The 18295-nt window shown below is 41.6% G+C and overlaps 1 protein-coding gene across 4 annotated transcripts in view; it reads right to left on the bottom strand.

Moving 5' to 3' along the window:
- Positions 1 to 18295, bottom strand: part of px (plexus) — a 180785-nt gene that overhangs the window by 142618 nt on the left and 19872 nt on the right. For all 4 annotated transcript variants that reach the window (XM_067772211.1, XM_067772210.1, XM_067772213.1 and 1 more), the window contains exon 2: positions 10541 to 12268. In XM_067772211.1, the coding sequence (XP_067628312.1) occupies positions 10541 to 12259 (1719 nt within the window). In that variant the 5' untranslated portion in view covers positions 12260 to 12268. The remainder of the gene's footprint in view (positions 1 to 10540; positions 12269 to 18295) is intronic.

The raw sequence follows: 18295 nt of genomic DNA, 5'->3' as shown, positions 1-18295 counted from the left end.
CACAATGACGAAATGAATATGCAGGTGTTGTCATCCCCTTGACATTTCCCTACGATCGTAGTAGATTTCACTATACGTTTAATTGTATAAGACGTTACCAGAGTTTTTAATAAAAAAATATTAACGCAACTTCTTATTCCCCATTTACTTTTGTGTTACACGTTAATACTGGCAAATAGAGTTGCTGAAAAAGTGGGGTTATGTAAATGATTTTCACTTATTATTGCACTATGATTACCACAATATTTTGTGGGATACCAAGATAATCGATATCTGAAAAGTGGGTGTTGTTACTTCGATTTTATTCACGGACTAGTAAGACGGACATGGTTTAATGAATCACTTAGTTTTTTTTTTTTCATTTTTTCACACGCGGCTAGAATGGTAGTCCACCTCAACGACGGCTATAGTGTTGACGGTTTTAGGGAGGCAGTCACCCATTTCCTCTGCGCGTGCCCAGACCTATTGAAAATGAGGTTCAGAACTTAAGGCAGTTTTGTACTGCCCGACCTAAGGGTAGGGTCATAATGCTTTATAAAGGAAATCGGATAGTTTGAGTAAGCACACAGGGTATAGAATATGTAATTGGTTCCATAAAGAGAAAGAACATCAAAAAGGCCTTTAGAGCGGTACTTGGGCCCAATATCTCCGGGCGGACAAACCAAATGGCTACAACTGGTTTAGCAGACAAAACTATAAGAAAACGACTTCATAGTCATCACGTTCTCAAGCGCGTTCGAGGTTCTCGACACAGGTAACAAGTTGAAAACATATTCATACGAAAAAAATGAGTGCAGTATTAGTGAAAAAGTATGAACAATTCATTGGTACCCGAGTGCAAAAGTTTTATTACTTACTTAATTGGCACTTAACCGTTTAAACGGTTATGGCCGTCCAACAAGGCGTGCCAGTCGCTTCTTTTCTCTGCCAACTGGATACATCAAGGGAGTTTAAATCGTTTTCCACCATGATCGTATGTTTGTAAAAATACACTTCTCTGAATATTGTATACATGTATGTATGTATGTATATAATTTTGGACTCTTCGATTTTTTTTTTATTGTCTAGAAAATTTTTTTGTATTTACGAAATGTTTGCAATTGTTTTCGAAAATAACTCCAAAGTATGAATAACTGATGAGAGATTGCGCAACTTGGAGCAATAAACATGGAATATATCGAGGATTAATGACGACCGCCGACCGTTTGGCCCGTGATTCAGGGGGTTGTGTAGCGCTATATATCGCTTCTCCAACCCAATTGCCAACCTCACCTTCGAACGGCGAATCCGGTTTCACTAACAGACGAGGCTCTGGCGACCCCAAGCTCCTCATGGAACTTGGGGGTGTGGAGGGAGGGATGGCCTGAAGGTTTAATGTGGCCATATAAATCGTTCCCGAGATGGTCGGGTTAGCACCTTAATGATGCTGTTTTACCGTAGCGTACCGGATCTGTATCCGGCAAGGGACCATCACATCGATAACACTCCACAAAGCCTTCGGGGAGTAGCCTTATCGCTACAACAACAACAACCGTTTGGCCCAGGATGCTTTGCCCTCAGACAATTTTCGAGAATTGTGCGTGTATTAATGGTCAATATAATCCAAGTTAATGGCTTCAAATTACGTCATCCCTTATAATAACAATGTTATTGTTATTGTAATTACATATATACATTACGCTCATTTACTTGAGTACAAAAAAAAATTTCCTTTGTATAAATTGTTCAAATTCCTGGAATCTAGAAGCAAACGGTTTTGTTTATTTTTTTTCAAACGACCCATTTTTGTATAAATAGCTCCCACAAAATTGAGATCGGTGTAGTTTATACTTAAAAAGCGGTGAAAATTGTAATAAAATGAATTTACGCCGTTACTTCGCGCTCGTGTTGTTTATATTTAGCTGCATTTCGACTCATACGAGTTCGGAATTTCGCATTGTAGAGGGACTTCCTTGGCCCATAGAGTTAGCCCCACATTTGGTATAAATACGCTATAGGAACAAAAATCGTTGCGTTGGTTCATTGGTCACTTTGGGGAAGGTTGTTACAGCTGCGAGTTGCGTGGCAAATTTAGTAAATTTACAAGAGAGCGAGCGAATTAATTGTTGCAGCTGGTGTAACGGATTTATGTGATATACCCTCAACTGCACAAGGTAGCAGTGTGACCAATATATATGTTCCATGTGATTATAATCGCGTAACAGAAGATATGAATATAGCTTTAATGATATTGCGTCAATGGTTTTACTGAGTTAAAAGCGGGCATGAATATACGAATTAGTGGATGGGGTTGGACAACTCCAGTAAATGGGATGACTTCGAATACACTCCAATCTAACTACTGTCTTGACTTTAATTCCACAGACCAAATGTTCGAGTCGTTATGGGCTAATAGGGAAGCCTGTCACACAAACAATGATTTGTGCTGCGCGTGGTAGATCTGATGCGTGCTTTGAAGATTTTGGGGGACCGGGCGTTGTGGATGGAGAACTTTGTGCAGTGGTATCACATAATCAGGGTTGTTCGGGCCGCGACTGTCCGAGTGTTTTTACAAATATAAGTAATGCAAGAGTTGACAAATTTTTAAAAGAGGCAATGGTGTTACAATTGCAGGGCGTTGTTATCACTCGACTCCCGAGTGGAAAATCACCCCAACTCGACTGAATGCTCTATTTCAGAACTCTTTTTTCATAAACGCTGCAGCTCACGCCAAAACATATAGAATTTATGCTAAGATAGAGCTTTTTCGGAGCGGTAGCTGAGATATGGTGATATTTCAATTAGCTGTCGAAATGGCGATATTTCTTTTTGTGTTATCTATAAATAAATGCTTGCGGCCACCGTGGTGTGATGGTAGCGTGCTCCGCCTATCACACCGTATGCCCTGGGTTCAACTCCCGGGCAAAGCAACATCAAAATTTTAGAAATAAGATTTTTCAATTAGAAGAAAATTTTTCTAAGCGGGGTCGCCCCTCGGCAGTGTCTGGCAAGCGCTCCGATTGTATTTCTGCCATGAAAAGCTCTCAGTGAAAACTCATCTGCCTTGCAGATGCCGTTCGGAGTCGGCATAAAACATGTAGGTCCCGTCCGGCCAATTTGTAGGGAAAAATCAAGAGGAGCACGACGCAAATTGGAAGAGAAGCTCGGTCTTAGATCTCTTCGGAGGTTATCGCGCCTTACATTTATTTTTTTTTTTTTATAAATAAATGCTTATAATTGCGATTAAAAAAAAAATTTTTTTATTGTATGCAATGAAAGTGTGACACATGCAAATGCCTTAGATTGTGAGATCAAGCTTTATTCCTAGCTTTAAAGTTCCCTCTTTAATTAGTAGAACATGAGATAAAAAGAAAATTTCGGAATAAGTAATTTAAAGCACTGGCAAACTCCGTATAAAATAGTTGGTGCAATCAACCTTATGGAAATCAATATATCGCTCATTTGCTGCAACGTCGTCATAACTCAAAAAACATGACTTTTGAGTTAATAACACATAAACGTACCCAATATCATGATCTATGTTGTATAAAAAAATCTTTGTAATCAGTTAAAAATTTACGCCGTGCTATAAAATGAAAATGAGCCTTTATATGGACAACATATGGCAGTTAAAATCTTTGAATGGCTCTCCTGGAAAATTGTGTTTTTTGGGTTATGACACTATTGAAGTAAATGAGCGATATGTAGAATAAATTCCTATTGATCAATGCAGGGATAGTGCTTTCGTATGTACGTATGAAGAATACATGTTTTTCTAATGACTTTGTATGCATTCGGCATTTATACAAACAATCCATACAAAAGTAGTACAAAGGGAGTAATGGAGTATGCATATTTCCTCAGAAAGTACATGTGTTAAAAAGAAATAAACGTGCATTTATCCTGACATGCGTACATAGCTCCAATTCATGCCTCAAATATCGATGTTTCATGCATACATTTATAACTGGGAAACTATGCTTTTTGCTTTGGACATGTTCTTTGTGAACAGGTTTTACATTGCGGTTTTTTAATTTTCAAGAGCACAACAACCAATCAATTAACAAAGCACCAAAAACATAAAACAATTTCCTATTGTTGAATGCTTTTCTAAAAAAATGTTATTATATCTAACGCTTCACTTTTAGAAATGCTAATGCCATTCAGCGTCTAGTTTAAAATGCTGAATACCTGCCAGAGACCCATTCTTATTTGCTTGCTAACTAAGCCTATCGATGAACATCTCGTGATCGACCGAAGTTTGTATGTCGAGGATGTCAAGTACTTCATTTCTCAACGGTCTACTTATGTATGTTAAAGTAGCACTTGTGGCTAGAATGTGATTGTCCATAGTGATATTTCGTCTAAGGGGAAGTCAAGGGGGAAATTTGCAAAGGCACTTCAACTTGAACAAAGGGCTCTTCATTTTCCATTTGTTGTTGAATACCAGACTTTTTTAAATTGTTAGCTCATTTCATAGTCCATTTTAAATATAGATAAAACGTAAATATAAGGTTGGTACTCAAAAATTTGCACGTATTCATAACCGGTTGAACTTAGTGTTAGAAGTTTGGACTTTATGTTATCTTCTTAAGAGGAGAAATATAATTTTCTCAAGTGGAACGATTAAAAAGAAATCACATGACAAAAGACTGATTTTTGTAGAATTCGCTTCCATTTTAAATGAGATGGACACATGGGGATATAACATGAGATGTATTGGACAGTATTGAGGGTACTATTTTCAAGAGGCCCAAGCATTGGGGGAGAAGAACGGCGAAAATGGATGACAGTCACACAAAGCACCATAGGTTTAATGACTACTTCCGAACTTATGCTAATCGAAAGCAGAGCGGGACAGTTGATAGCTATACTTGCACCAACAGCGCTCAACCCGGCGTTGGTGTGATGACTTGAAGTTTCAGGGAGCGCTGTGGCGTGGTATGGCATGCCCCACGTCACCAGCGAAGGATCAAGACTGTGCTACATGAATTTAAATTAATAACTTAAAGGCAGTGATTGTTTCTTAGCCACCAGGACAGAATAAGAACTAGTACCGTCTCTGAATGAGATAGTTCTGCGCTAATTCCGAACTAGTGCGAATCGCTGGAGGGTAGTTAATCGTACCTTGCTCAGGTACACAGCATAGAATTAGAAATATTGATTTAAAACTCTTTTCAGGTGTCGCCTTATCTTTTAATACCGAAACAAAAACACGCGATACCTCAATTATTGATACTGTGGCGAATTTTAGCATCACTAAGCTGTTAGTAAATAAAGGCACAACAAAAACATTAAAGCAAGTTACACTTGTGTACATTAACACATCAATCATCATTTGTACACATACATACAAGGCGACGAAGAGATAACTCACTCACACGCATGTAGTCATCAGCCGAAGTTGTTACTCATACATACACACGCATATAGCTGATAACCAAGCATGAGATACAATTGTTCTCGAACACATTTTCGCGAAATCACTAGACCTTACGAGAAATAGGTGAACTAGAAAACCGAGAGTATAAAAGCAGCGCAAGCTGAGGATTCATTAATCAGTTTTGATTTAAACACGGTATTGGTTGTGAAGTATAATGGTGAAGTACTACTCCCAAAGTAATCTAAATAAAGACCAGTTTGCAATACTGAATACTGGAGTAATTTATTCAACAGTTTAGCGATTCGAACGTTAGCAGAAGGTGCATAAATATCAGAAATCCCCAGAATTCCTTACAATACTAAATTCGCAAGTTAGACCCGATGGGACTTATGATCAAATAACATTTCAGCCGTAAAATGGATAGACACGGTTGTGATATACATATATTCATAGCGATAGACGCACTAACGAGTTAGACTGACAACAGTTCTCGCGGTTTGTACTCGATGCTTTTAGGCAAGTACTGACTGGCAACTAATTGAGACTACATAGAAACAATTAAAATGTTGTTCGCGAAGTGCCTTGCCTACTCGGCCCATCAAAATTATTCGCACTTCGTTTGGTAGCAGCAGATCAGAAAATGCTTCTTTTAGAGCTACATCAGGGCTGACCATACAGCATTTTCTTGAAACACTTCTTTGTACCCAATAAAATCTTCAAGTAAATTAGATTTTTTTTTAACAATTTGCTTGCATTTTATTTATTTTTTTTTTTTGTATTCAGCTGTGCGTGTGTTTAGCTCCCTGCCAGATTTCAAATAACTTGTGGCGATTTCTTTTCTGAAAATAATATCGCCCTTTTGGTTTTTCTCAGCTTTCTCGTAAGTTTGTATATTCCTTTCACAAAATATTTCCCACTCAATAAGAAAACATACTCAGCCTTTTTGCAGAGCGCCAGGTAACCTAGATCAAAAGTTAGAATTTAAGAGTACAACATGGTAACATTTTTTCCAGAAAAGAAAACGCAATTAGTGAAGCAATCGAGTTAGGCGTGTTCACGACAAGGTCCAAAATAAATGAGGATTCGCTATTAAAACTGTGCGTTAAATTTGAAGAAGTTCGGTACATAGCTCAAGGCCGAGCGAAAAATGAGAGAGTGAATTATGAATGAGATGTTCCATGTGGACACAGTATAAGCCTAGGCCTTAGGAGAAAATGTATTGATGGTGTGACGAATGTGAACGCGGAATCATTTAGAGCAGATATATAGCTTTGTAAGGTTTTGGAAATCTGTTCAAGTTCTACAAACTTGTCGTTTGAACGCATCGACTGAGATTCCTCACAGTATTCGAACACTGCTGACGTGGTGTACAACCATTTGACTCGATCATAACAGAGCGGCGAATATAAAACCAGCGAACTAGCAACAGCAGCGGACTAGTTTAGTTGTAACTCGTTCTAAGTAAATTACGGCGAAGTAGTCGTGAGTAGTGGTGAATGGAGCTAATTATTGGTAAACACATTTTAAGTGTGTTTAATTGACAATTCAGTGAAACGAAGGAAGGTATCTAGTTCGGCTATGTAGTTCGAAAGGAGGATGGGAAAAATATGTGGATTACCGAAGGTTTAATGTTACCAATATTGATGGATATATATAGCTAAGAAATGAGGATACTCTGCACAATGGTACGAAACGGGTTTTCACCCTAAGCGATATTATCTTCTGCGTTGAGGATGCATTCACGGCGATGACCTTTCAATATATAGCTGCCCAGTTTTTTGAGACTCATGCATTTGTTATTGAATGGACTCTATTGGAAACCATGCATAGTAGAATTGAACAGTTTCATCATATTGGGAAAAGGATTTTAGGAAAAGTTAAAGAAATTTAAAACCTAAGGAATTGATGCTGACCTCTTGAGTCAACCAAAGTGTTTAAACTTTGGAAAAAAGCCAAGAGTTTCATTGGAACGATTGTCGTCTGCAGCTCTCCTAATGTAAATCCAACTGTAAAGTGTGAATCAAAGCAAAGAAAAGCCAATGCATGCGTCAATGGGTAAGACATCCTGATGACGGCTTTTTAACCCCCTTTGCCCCTTAAAAGGATGTCGAGGACTTACTTTGTGATACATTGTACTCTTGTAACCTCTCTCAAATTAACGACATTGGAAATGATTTAAACAGAGTGTTGGATCTAATTTTTATAAACAATGATATATCCTGTGATTTATAAGTGTGATATGCCACTCACCTGTGAATCGGTTCATCACAAAGCAATCTCTATCCAGTTCTCATTGTATAAATACGATTATAACTCCACTGAACCCGAGTATTACTTCAATTTTTATAAGACAAATTTTACGGCTTTGAATGCGTTTTTAATTTGACTCCATTGATTGGAATTTAATCTTGGAGCAACTAGACTTATCAAATATGTATATGAAGTTCAAGAGCGTAGTAGAAGAAAGCCTTTACTTATACGTCCCATCCCACAGAAAAAAAAGAGATCTTTCAATCTCCCATGGTACACAAAAGAACTTTTGAGGTTAAAAACCAACGAAACAAAGCGCATAAAAAATTTAAGAAAACTGGCTCTGCTGACGACGAAACAAAATTTGCTGAGTGCAGGAAGAAATTTGATTGCCTATCCAAGTTCCTTCATGATAAATTGATTAATAAGCCAACCCTAAATCTTTTTGGGTTTTTGTTAACTCAAAACGAAAATATAACGGTATGCCGAAATCAATGGAGTTTGGAGCCAAAGTTGCTTCCTCAACTCAGGACACATGTGAGCTCTTTGCCGACATGTTCGGGAAGGTATTTAACAGGTACCGAACAGTTACGTGTCACATCTGCCACAGTGGAGTCTGTAAATATTGGTCAGTTCACGGTTACAGAGGAAGAGGTCCTGGAGTCCCTTATGAACATTGATGTATCCAAGGGAGCTGGATACGATCTTCTGCCACTCTTGTTCTTAAAGAACTGTGCGGTTTCACTTTATTCGCCTCTTACTAAAATCTTTAACAATTGCCTTGAATGTGGTAATTTCCATGACGAATGGAAAGTGGCATTCGTATCGCCAATTTATAAGTCTGACCCTCGAAACAAGGTAGACAACTATCGACCCATTGCTAAGCTATCCAACATCCTAAAGCTGCTGGACAAAATTCTAAATGACCAGCTATTTGCAGTTTTTAAAAACTATATTCTCCCTCAACAGCATGGTTTTTATCCAGGGAGATCCACCAGCACAAATCTCACCATATTTGTAAATTTTGTGGTTAATGCGATTGAGGACGGCGAACAAGTGGGAACTCTGTACAGTGTACACTGATTTCGTAAAAGCTTTCGACAGTCTCATCATATTACTTAGTAAACTCAGAATCCACTCCAACGCTCTAAGGTGGCTTGAATCGTATCTCCAAAACAGGAAATTAATAGTAAAGATTGGCAGCAATCTCTCCAAGCCTATAATCCATATATCAGGGGTACCACAAGGTAGTCATCTGGGCCATTTACTTTTTTCTTTATTTATAAATGACATCAGCCAATGCTTTAAATTTTGTAGTTGCTTGATGTACGCCGATGACCTAAAACTTTATAACAGAGTTAAACACATTATCGACTGCATAGAGCTACAGCAAAACATCTTGGAATTGATAAAATGGTGCAATAGTAACGGTCTTTTCTTGAACTTTTCCAAGTGTAATATTATCACATTCACTCGGAGAAACGCATGCATGCATAATGAACAGCTATTACTTTAACGATAACGACTCATTCAATCGTACAACTACGGTTAAGGATTTAGGAGTATACTTAGACTCGAAGCTTAGGTTCGACTTTCATAGGGAGTACATAATGTTGTTGTTGTGGTTGTAGCGATAAGGTTGCTCCCCGAAGGCTTTGGGGAGTGTTATCGATGTGATGGTCCTTTGCCGGATACAGATCCGGTACGCTCCGGTACCACAGCACCATTAAGGTGCTAGCCCGACCATCTCGGGAACGATTTATGTGGCCACATTAAAAATTCAGGCCATTCCCCCCTCCCCACCCCCGAGTACCATGAGGAGCTGGGGGTCGCCAGAGCCTCGTCTGTTAGTGAAACAGGATTCGCCGCGGATAGGTGAGGTTGACAATTGGGTTTGGAGAAGCTATATATTCCGCTGGAAACTTGAAGGGTTGCGCTACACAGCCCCTTGAATCTGGTATTTTAGTCGCCTCTTACGACAGGCATACCTACCGCGGGTATATTCTGATCCCCTAACCCGCTGGGTACATAATCAGTGCTGCTAATTCCAAACTCAGCTTTCTCAAACGTAATTTCAAAGACTTTTTTGATCCGCTAACTCTGAAAAGTCTTTACATTAACCTTGTAAGATCCATTTTGGAATATGCATGCATCATTTGGGACTCAGACTTCATCACACATTACAGCCGGTTAGAAAGAGTTCAAAGGAGATTCACTAAATGCGCCATTCGACGGATGCTAACTTTTGAATCGATGCCATCTTATGAACTAAGATGTAGAATTTTAAATATTCAATGAATATTAAGTCGAAGGAAAATTTGTGGTATTTTCTTTATCAAAGACATTTATGACAACAAAATCGATTCTCCGGAACTACTTTTTCTTCTCCCTTTCTACGCACCTGAAAGGTGGACAAATACATTTTCTAGTTTCAAACGTGTAGAACGAATTTTGCAAATAATGAACCTATTCACAGAATGATTTCCTTATGTACCTCCGTTTGCAATCATGCCGATTTTAACTCACGTAAAGAACATTTTAAAGCTGATGTTGTTGATTACTTTCTTTTCAATTAATATGTTCCGGTATTCCTATTAATATATAAATGTTTGTACATACATATTTAAGCCGTAGCGAATTATTTACAAAAATTTTTTGGTATTATGCCATTGTAATTATAAATTGTTACCATATATTTTTCTATTTCGTTAATTTTTATCTAAGTTGTTACACATCTGTGAGGACTGAGTCCGGTAGATAAATAAATATATTTCCTATCAGCAAAGTTGGACCAAAATTTAACCAAAGGATGCAAATTTATTTGTAGATATGGAGGAATTAAATTGAGCTCGGTCTGTCATCGACATTTGAAATCTCCATTCGCCGTTGACCTCTGAGAAGCTATGCTACTTTTACCCAACGACTTACCTGATAGTTATTCCATTGTTGTATAAGATTTTCATAGCATAATTGACAAGCTTGTATCATGCCACGCGGATCTTTGGGACGTGAACGTGGTGGACGTGGATGTTGTTCGTTAAATATGGGAAAGTATGGATGATGGCGACCTTTAAAATCTTTTGGTCGCACAGTACTGAGTTCTATAAGACTGCCACGGCGCTGCTCGTCACCACAAACATAACAAACTTCTGTCATTGAATTCTTATCAGGCATAGATAAATCCAATATACCAACATCAACTTGTTTAGCTTGAGCACCACTAGGCGAGGTATTGCGAAACATTTGACGTGATGTGCCACATGACAACATATATGGTTCACACATATTACTAGATGAATTACGTAAATCCAATGCAGCACCTGTATCATCTGCATCTGCCATTGAGGGAGCATTCGAGTGACTACCACCGCCAACACCACCTGTCATACCATAATCAAATGGACTAATACGATCTTGACGCTGTTGTTGTTGTTGAAATTTATTGTCCAATGTTGAGTTGATCGACATTTTTTGAGCATCATTTGGTGTATTGTTTTCGCTGTTTCTGGCAGCTGGTGAATTCATATAGGAAATTTGTCCCAATTTAAATTTGTGATGAGCAAAGGATGATGATGATTTTATATTAAATGTATCATATGGTGATGAACCGCTGACGCCACCACCAATTGTTCTACGTGTTTCAACAGATGCAGAAGGTGAATCTTCATTCAATTGTACATTACCTTTAGGTAACTGCTGCTGTTTTTCTTTTGTTTGTTGTTGTGGCGTCATTTTGCCATTCAAGTTGGCAGCGTTTACATTCGAACGACTGTAATAATCGCAGTATTGTTGTTGTGCATTAACGCTATTAGCCGTAATATTGTTTGTATTGTTCATTTGAGCATAATGTGGGGATGGCGATTCGTTCCTGCTTTGTACAGCCGGCTGAGGATAATATTGATTAACATTACTGGAGCGTTCATATTCAACACGATTCGGTGTACGATTGGGTGCACCACCGCCTCCGCCGCTCAAATATGCAAATTCGTCATGCAAGTTGCCATGCTGCAAATGATCGGCACTCAACCCAAGCAGCTGTGCAGCATATTCACCTTGCGTTTGTATATCGGCGCCTATATAGTTTTTACCATCAACTCGTTTCATATGATACAAACGCTGTAAATGTGGTTTCTTTTTGCGTTCGTAGGCATCCCATTGTTCGCGCAATGATCGATAGCATAGCATACAGGCAATAACGTAAGTTTGATTTGCATTGACTTTTGGTACACCGTTGGGTGGCTCATGTCGCTCCAAAAAAGAGAAATATGGTTCAGTTGGACATTCTTGATTTGGGCGCACGCGTAACGATTCGCATCCACCATTACCACCACACACATAACATAATGGGAATACGCCATCATTAGCTGAATTTCCCAAAGAATCACATTCTGTTTGAGGAATATTGGTTGAATTCGTTGTTTTTTTTGATGCATGTGGCTGTGTATGATAGAAAATCTGTTGTAAATTGTTATGATCTAGATTTTGATGTGATCCCATATAAGAGGATTTCGACTCGGGTGATAGTGGCTCATTTACATGACCTTCAGATGTTTTTGTTGGAGTTTTTTGTAGTTGCTGGTTTTGTGATTGTGATTGTACAGGCACGCCACGATGCTCGTTTTTTACATGAACTTTGCCCTTTTCCATAATATGATTCTAAAAAGAGGACGCATTACAAGATCACAAGGGAGCATACAAAATTGTATATTATAATTACTTAATACGGTGATAAGCTCCATTAAATACAATAACTACAAAAACAGAGGTACCTTTAGATTTCGGAAGTTTTGATCTCTATATAATAAAGAGACCATGTCCACGAGCACTTGCGGGGATAGCCGGTTTTATTAAAGGCAAAAACAGCGGTACTGTTGAAATCAAACATTTGCTAACCTTCATACGAATAATGCCGTTGTGACAGCAGAACATACATTTCAACTTGCATTTTTCGCGGGGCTGCAGTTAGGCATTCATCAAGATAGATGCATATGCTACTTTGGGGCAGAAAGTTCTCAGAGGATCAGTTGCATGTCCTCATTCGCTCTGGATGGGAAAACATAGTAGAACATGGCGTGTGTACTACAGGGTAGCAGGAGAAGGGAAGGAAGGGTTCAAAAAGGTTGGTTGTTAACCAATAGATGCAGCTGCGATCTGGCACCTGCATCGCGTAGCAATGCCTCGCCCAATCCGATCACTGACGAATTGTCATCGATATTTGCTAATTAACGGTAGCTTAAGCAAACATGCAGTTTCAAGAGAGATGAACCAAAGAGAAATTGCTGCTAGAGGCATTGGTAAGGTTGAACCGGCCGGCCCTTGCCCTCTCAGGGGGTTGCCAGCGCAATATATAGCTTCTCCAAACACAACTATCAACGTTGTTGTTGTTGTTGTTGTTGTTGTAGCGATTAGTTACTCCCCGAAGGTTTTGGGGAGTGTTATCGATGTGATGGTCCTTTGTCGGATACAGATCCGATACGCTCCGGTAACACAGCACCATTAAGGTGCTGGCCCGACCATCTCGGGAACGATTTATATGGCCACATTAAACCTTCAGGCCATCCCTCCCTCCCCACCCCCAAGTTCCATGAGGAGCTTGGGGTCGCCAGAGCCTCGTCTGTTAGTGAAACGGGATTCGCCGCTCGAAGGTGAGGTTGACAATTGGGTTGGAGAAGCTATATATTGCGCTACACAACCCCTTGAATCCCCCCAATTGTCAACCCCACGGCGAATCCTGTTTCATTAACAACCGAGGCTCTGGCGACCCCGAAGAGTCGACTTGTTAGTCTAAGGTTGTAAGACCTGCACATGATCTTCGACACTTTGCAGCATCGCGCTTGGTTCCACGCCTTTCTTGCTTGGCAGATCAAGTGCAACTTCCGCCTTCTTTTAATTGCGCCCAATCTGATTGTGACGTCTATGGTACAACTTATGGGGAATGGGGGCGTCACCACCTAAATATGTGTATGATACATTCATATTGGTAACCAGACTCCCGTCGGAGAAACGAGGTTGACAATCGTGTTGTGGAAGCTATAAAGCTTTGTCTTTCGCTTATCAACCCTCTTAATCATGTTGAGTGTAGTGTTATAGCTGTTGTTGTTGTTGTTGTAGCGACAAAGAAACTTTCAGAAGGTTTTGAGGAGTGTTATCGAAGTTGATGGTCCTTTGCCGGATATAGATCCGGTGCATTCCGGTAACAAGCACTATTAAGGTACAAGGCCGACCATTTGCATATTGAACCTTATAAGCCATCCCGCCCCACCTCCTAGTCCCAAGAGAAACTTGGGATGGCCAGTGCCTCGGCTGCTAAAGAAACAGCATTCGCCACGGGTAGGAGAGGTTGACAATTGGGTTGTAGTAGTTTTATGTTGCGCTGGCAGACCCTTTGGGAGGTTTGCGCTGCACAACCGCTTTAATCATTTCGGTATTTTCGTCGCCTCTTACGACAGGCAAACCTGTCGCGGGTATATACTGTAAGTCCACTAACCCGCTATTGAAGGTTGTTGTAGCAGTTCTTGTTGTTGTTGTTGCAGCAGTGCTTCGCCCCAACTCATAGGTGCGACCGATCACAAATTGTCATCAATATCCTCTAACGGGAGTCCCAGGAAACTTGCTGTTTCAACAGGGGTGGACCATAATGAAAGGGGTGTTAGAGGCGTTGGTTCCACATTACAATTAAAGAGATGGTTGGTGCCATGTGGGGACACATTGCAAGCGGGGCATACATTTTGTATGTCGGGGTTGATTCTGGATAGGTAAGAGTTTAGCCCGTTACAGTATCCAGAACGGAGTTGAGCTAGAGTAACTCGCGTTTCCCTGGGGAGTATACGTTCCTCTTCCGCAAGTTTTATGTACTGTTCTTAGAGTACTGGATTCACCGGGCAATTCCTGGCATAAAGGTCCGACGCCTCTTTGTGGAGTTCACTGAGGACCTGCTTGTGTTTTTTTGCTTGATACGGCTGAGTTATCAGGTGCCGTATTTCCTCATAATGCTTACGGAGATGACTCATCAATCAAATGTCTGTTGTGATGCCCAGGTTTCTGGGTATTCAACAGGAACTGTTTGGTTAGCATCTCATTTCTCTCCCTGATGGGGAGTATTCTCGCCTCATTATGGAGTGTTCCGGGGACATAAGAAGACAGCCCATGGCAGTTCTGAGAGCAGTATTTTGGCAGGCCTGTAGCTTCTTCCAGTGAGTAGTTTTTAGGCTTGGCGACCATATAGGGGACGCGTAGCATGCAATCGGCTGGCCAATTGCTATGTAAGTGGTAATGAGCGTTTCTTTATCTTTTCCCCAAGTACTGTCAGCAAGGGACTTGAGGATTTTATTACGGCTCTGGATTTTCGGAACCATTGCGGCTGCGTGCTCACGAAAACGTAGATCCTGATCAAACGTCACACCCAAGATTTTGGGGTGTAGGACAGTCGGTAGCGTAGTGCCATCGACGTGGATGTTCAAAATTGTCGACATTTGGGACGTCCATGTTGTAAATAAGGTGGCGGAGGATTTAGTCGGTGATAATGCCAGGTTTCGCGAGGCGAAAAAACCGGAGATCAGGGAGGTAGCCGTTTATTCTGTTACAAGCTCATCGATCTGTGGGCCTGGGCCTGTGGCCATTATTGTGCAGTCATCGGCGGGAGAGAATTGAGATGCTAACCAAACAGATCCTGTTGAATACCCAGAAACCTGGGCATCCCAACACACATCTGGTTGATGAGCCAGCGCACCACAGCGGGTTAGGGGGTCAGAATATTCCCGCGGTAGGTATGCCTGTAGTAGATTAGGTTAGGTTGCAAGGGCTGAGCTGAACACTATGGTAACAGCTCACTACTTAGGTCACCAATGAGCCCATTGTAATACCCTATACGGTCTCAAAAGAGGACCCCTACCCTGCCTAACCACCTCGTGGAAATTATAAATTTTGCCAGAGCCTTTACTTCATAGCAAGAGACCTCAGCGAGGTCATGTAGAAAAGGTTTACCGCGGATAGCCATCCTACTCCTACTAAGCGCTGGACAGTGACAGAGAAGGTGCTGGACGCTTTCTTCCTCTTCTGTACATCTGCAGCTGCGACAATAGTCGAAGGTCGTTACCCCCATTCTAGCACCGTGCGTGCCTATTGAGCAATGCCCTGTTAGAACCCTTATCAGGGACGATAGAGCTGATTTGTTTAAAATCAGAAGCGCTTCTGTGCGCCCCTTGTCATATGAGGGCCAGGTTTGCTTGGATGTCTCACACGATGATATGGCTGACCATGGTACCTTTTGCGATTCTTATAGTGCTTGTGTTCACACGAAGCCTGAAAGTGGCCATGGGTATGCCTACCGAATCATTTCCCGGAAGGATATGGTCGGTGGTGCCTCTTCTGGCCAGCTCGTCTGCTCTGCAATTGCCCTCAATATCCCTGTGCCCAGGTACCCATATAAGGCTGATACTGAAGTGCTGAGCCATCTCGTTAAGAGATCTGCGGCATTCAATGACCGACTTTGCGTTGTCGACGAATGAGTCCAGGGCCTTTAATGCGGCCTGGCTGTCTGAGAAAATAAACAACCGTTTACCATCCTTAGGCATAGACCCGAGATTGTTCACAGCCCTGTGTATTGCAGGATTTCCGCTTGGTAAACACTACAGTGATGCCTGTCGTAAGAGGCAACTAAAATACCAGATTCAAGGGGCTGTGTAGCGCAACCCTTCAGGTTGCCAGCGCAATATATAGCTTCTCCAAACCCAATTGTCAACCTCACCTATCCGCGGCGAATCCTGTTTCACTAACAGACGAGGCTCTGGCGACCCCAAGTTCCATGGGGAGGGAGGGGATGGCCTGAAGGTTTAATGTGGCCACATAAATCGCTCCCGAGATGGTCGGGCTCGCACCTTAATGGTGCTGTGGTACCGGAGCGTACCGGATCTGTATCCTGCAAAGGACCATTACATCGATAACACTCCCCAAAACCTTAGGGGATCAACCTTATCGCTACAACAACAACAACAACATGAGCCAGCGCCGCCTAGGGGCTTAAGGAGTCATCTCCGTAAGCATTTTGAGGAAATACGGCTCCTAAGAACTCAGCCGTATGAAGCAAAAAAACACAAGCACGTCCTTGGTGAACTCCAGAAATAGGCGTCGGATCTTTATGCCAGGAATTGCCCGGTGAATCCAATACTCAATGAACAGTACCCAAAACTTGCGGAAGAGGAACGCATACTCCCCAGGGAAACGCGAGTCACTCTAGCTCAGCTTCGTTCTAGATACTGTAACAGGCTAAACTCTTACCTATCTAGAATCAACCCCGACATACAAAATGTATGCCCCGCTTGAAATGTGTCCCCACATGACACCAACCATCTCTTTAATTGTAATGTGGAACCAACGCCTCTAACACCCCTTTCATTATGGTCCACCCCTGTTGAAACAGCAAGTTTCCTGGTACTCCCGTTAGAGGATATTGATGACAATTTGTGATCGGTCGCAGCTGTTAGGTGGGGCGAAGCACTGCTACAACAACAAAAACAACATAGTAACTCCTTCTGATGGCGAAGGTAGCTTAGATATTTAGAAATTAAACAAAAAAGGGGATAGGGCACCACCCTGTGGCACCCCTTGTTTAATTCTTCTTAGTTATTATGTTTCGTTTCTAAATTGCACCATTGCCTGCCGACCACCCAGGTAATTTGCGGCCCACCTTTTAAGACATGGGGAAGGGTAGACCCTTCCAGGTCTTGCAGTAACGTTCCATGGTTGACCGTATCAAAAGGTTTTGATAGGTTTAGCGCAACGAGTACTGTTCTATGGTGGGGGTTTTGATTTAAACCGCAATTTATCTGGGTGCTAATGGCATTTAGCGCGGTGGTGGTGCTATGAAGTTTTCTGAAGCCATGCTGATGACAGGCTAGCTGCAAATTTGCTCCGAAGTAGGGGAGCAAAATGGCTTCAAGCGTCTTGGCTACTGGCGATGGGAGAGATAGCGGGCGATATGACTCTCCTATGTTAGCTGGTTTCCCAGGCTTTAGTAGCGGGTCCACCTTGGCCATTTTCCATCTTTCGGGAATAACAAAAGGTGGCAAGAGACAGGTTGAAGACATGTGCTAAATATTTGAAACCCTCTTTCCCTAGGCTTTTAAGAATCGGCTTGGCTATGCCGTCTGCGCCCACTGCTTTGGATGGTTTAGCATGACCGATGGCATCCTCAACCTCTTTGGCGGTGATGGTAATTGGAGACGCGCTGAATTTATGTTTATGTGCGTGTCTGTTGGCCCTCCGTCTATGTTGTTGTTGTTGTTGTAGCGATTAGGTTACTCCCCGAAGGCTTTGGGGAGTGTTATCGATGTGATGGTCCTTTGTCGGATACAGATCCGATACGCTCCGGTAACACAGCACCATTAAGGTGCTGGCCCGACCATCTCGGGAACGATTTATATGGCCACATTAAACCTTCAGGCCATCCCTCCCTCCCCACCCCCAAGTTCCATGAGGAGCTTGGGGTCGCCAGAGCCTCGTATGTTAGTGAAACGGGATTCGCCGCTTGTTGTTGTTGTTGTAGCAATGCTCGCCCCACCTAATAGCCGCGACCGATCACAAATTGTCATCAATATCTTCTAACGGGAGTCCAAGGAAACTTGCCGTTTCAACAGGGGTGGACCATAAGGAAAGGGGTGTTAGAGGCGTTGGTTCCACATTACA

Source organism: Eurosta solidaginis, chromosome 3, assembly GCF_040869045.1.
Source record: "Eurosta solidaginis isolate ZX-2024a chromosome 3, ASM4086904v1, whole genome shotgun sequence".
NCBI classification, from domain to species: domain Eukaryota; kingdom Metazoa; phylum Arthropoda; class Insecta; order Diptera; family Tephritidae; genus Eurosta; species Eurosta solidaginis.
This window is presented reverse-complemented; position numbering and strand designations above follow the sequence as displayed.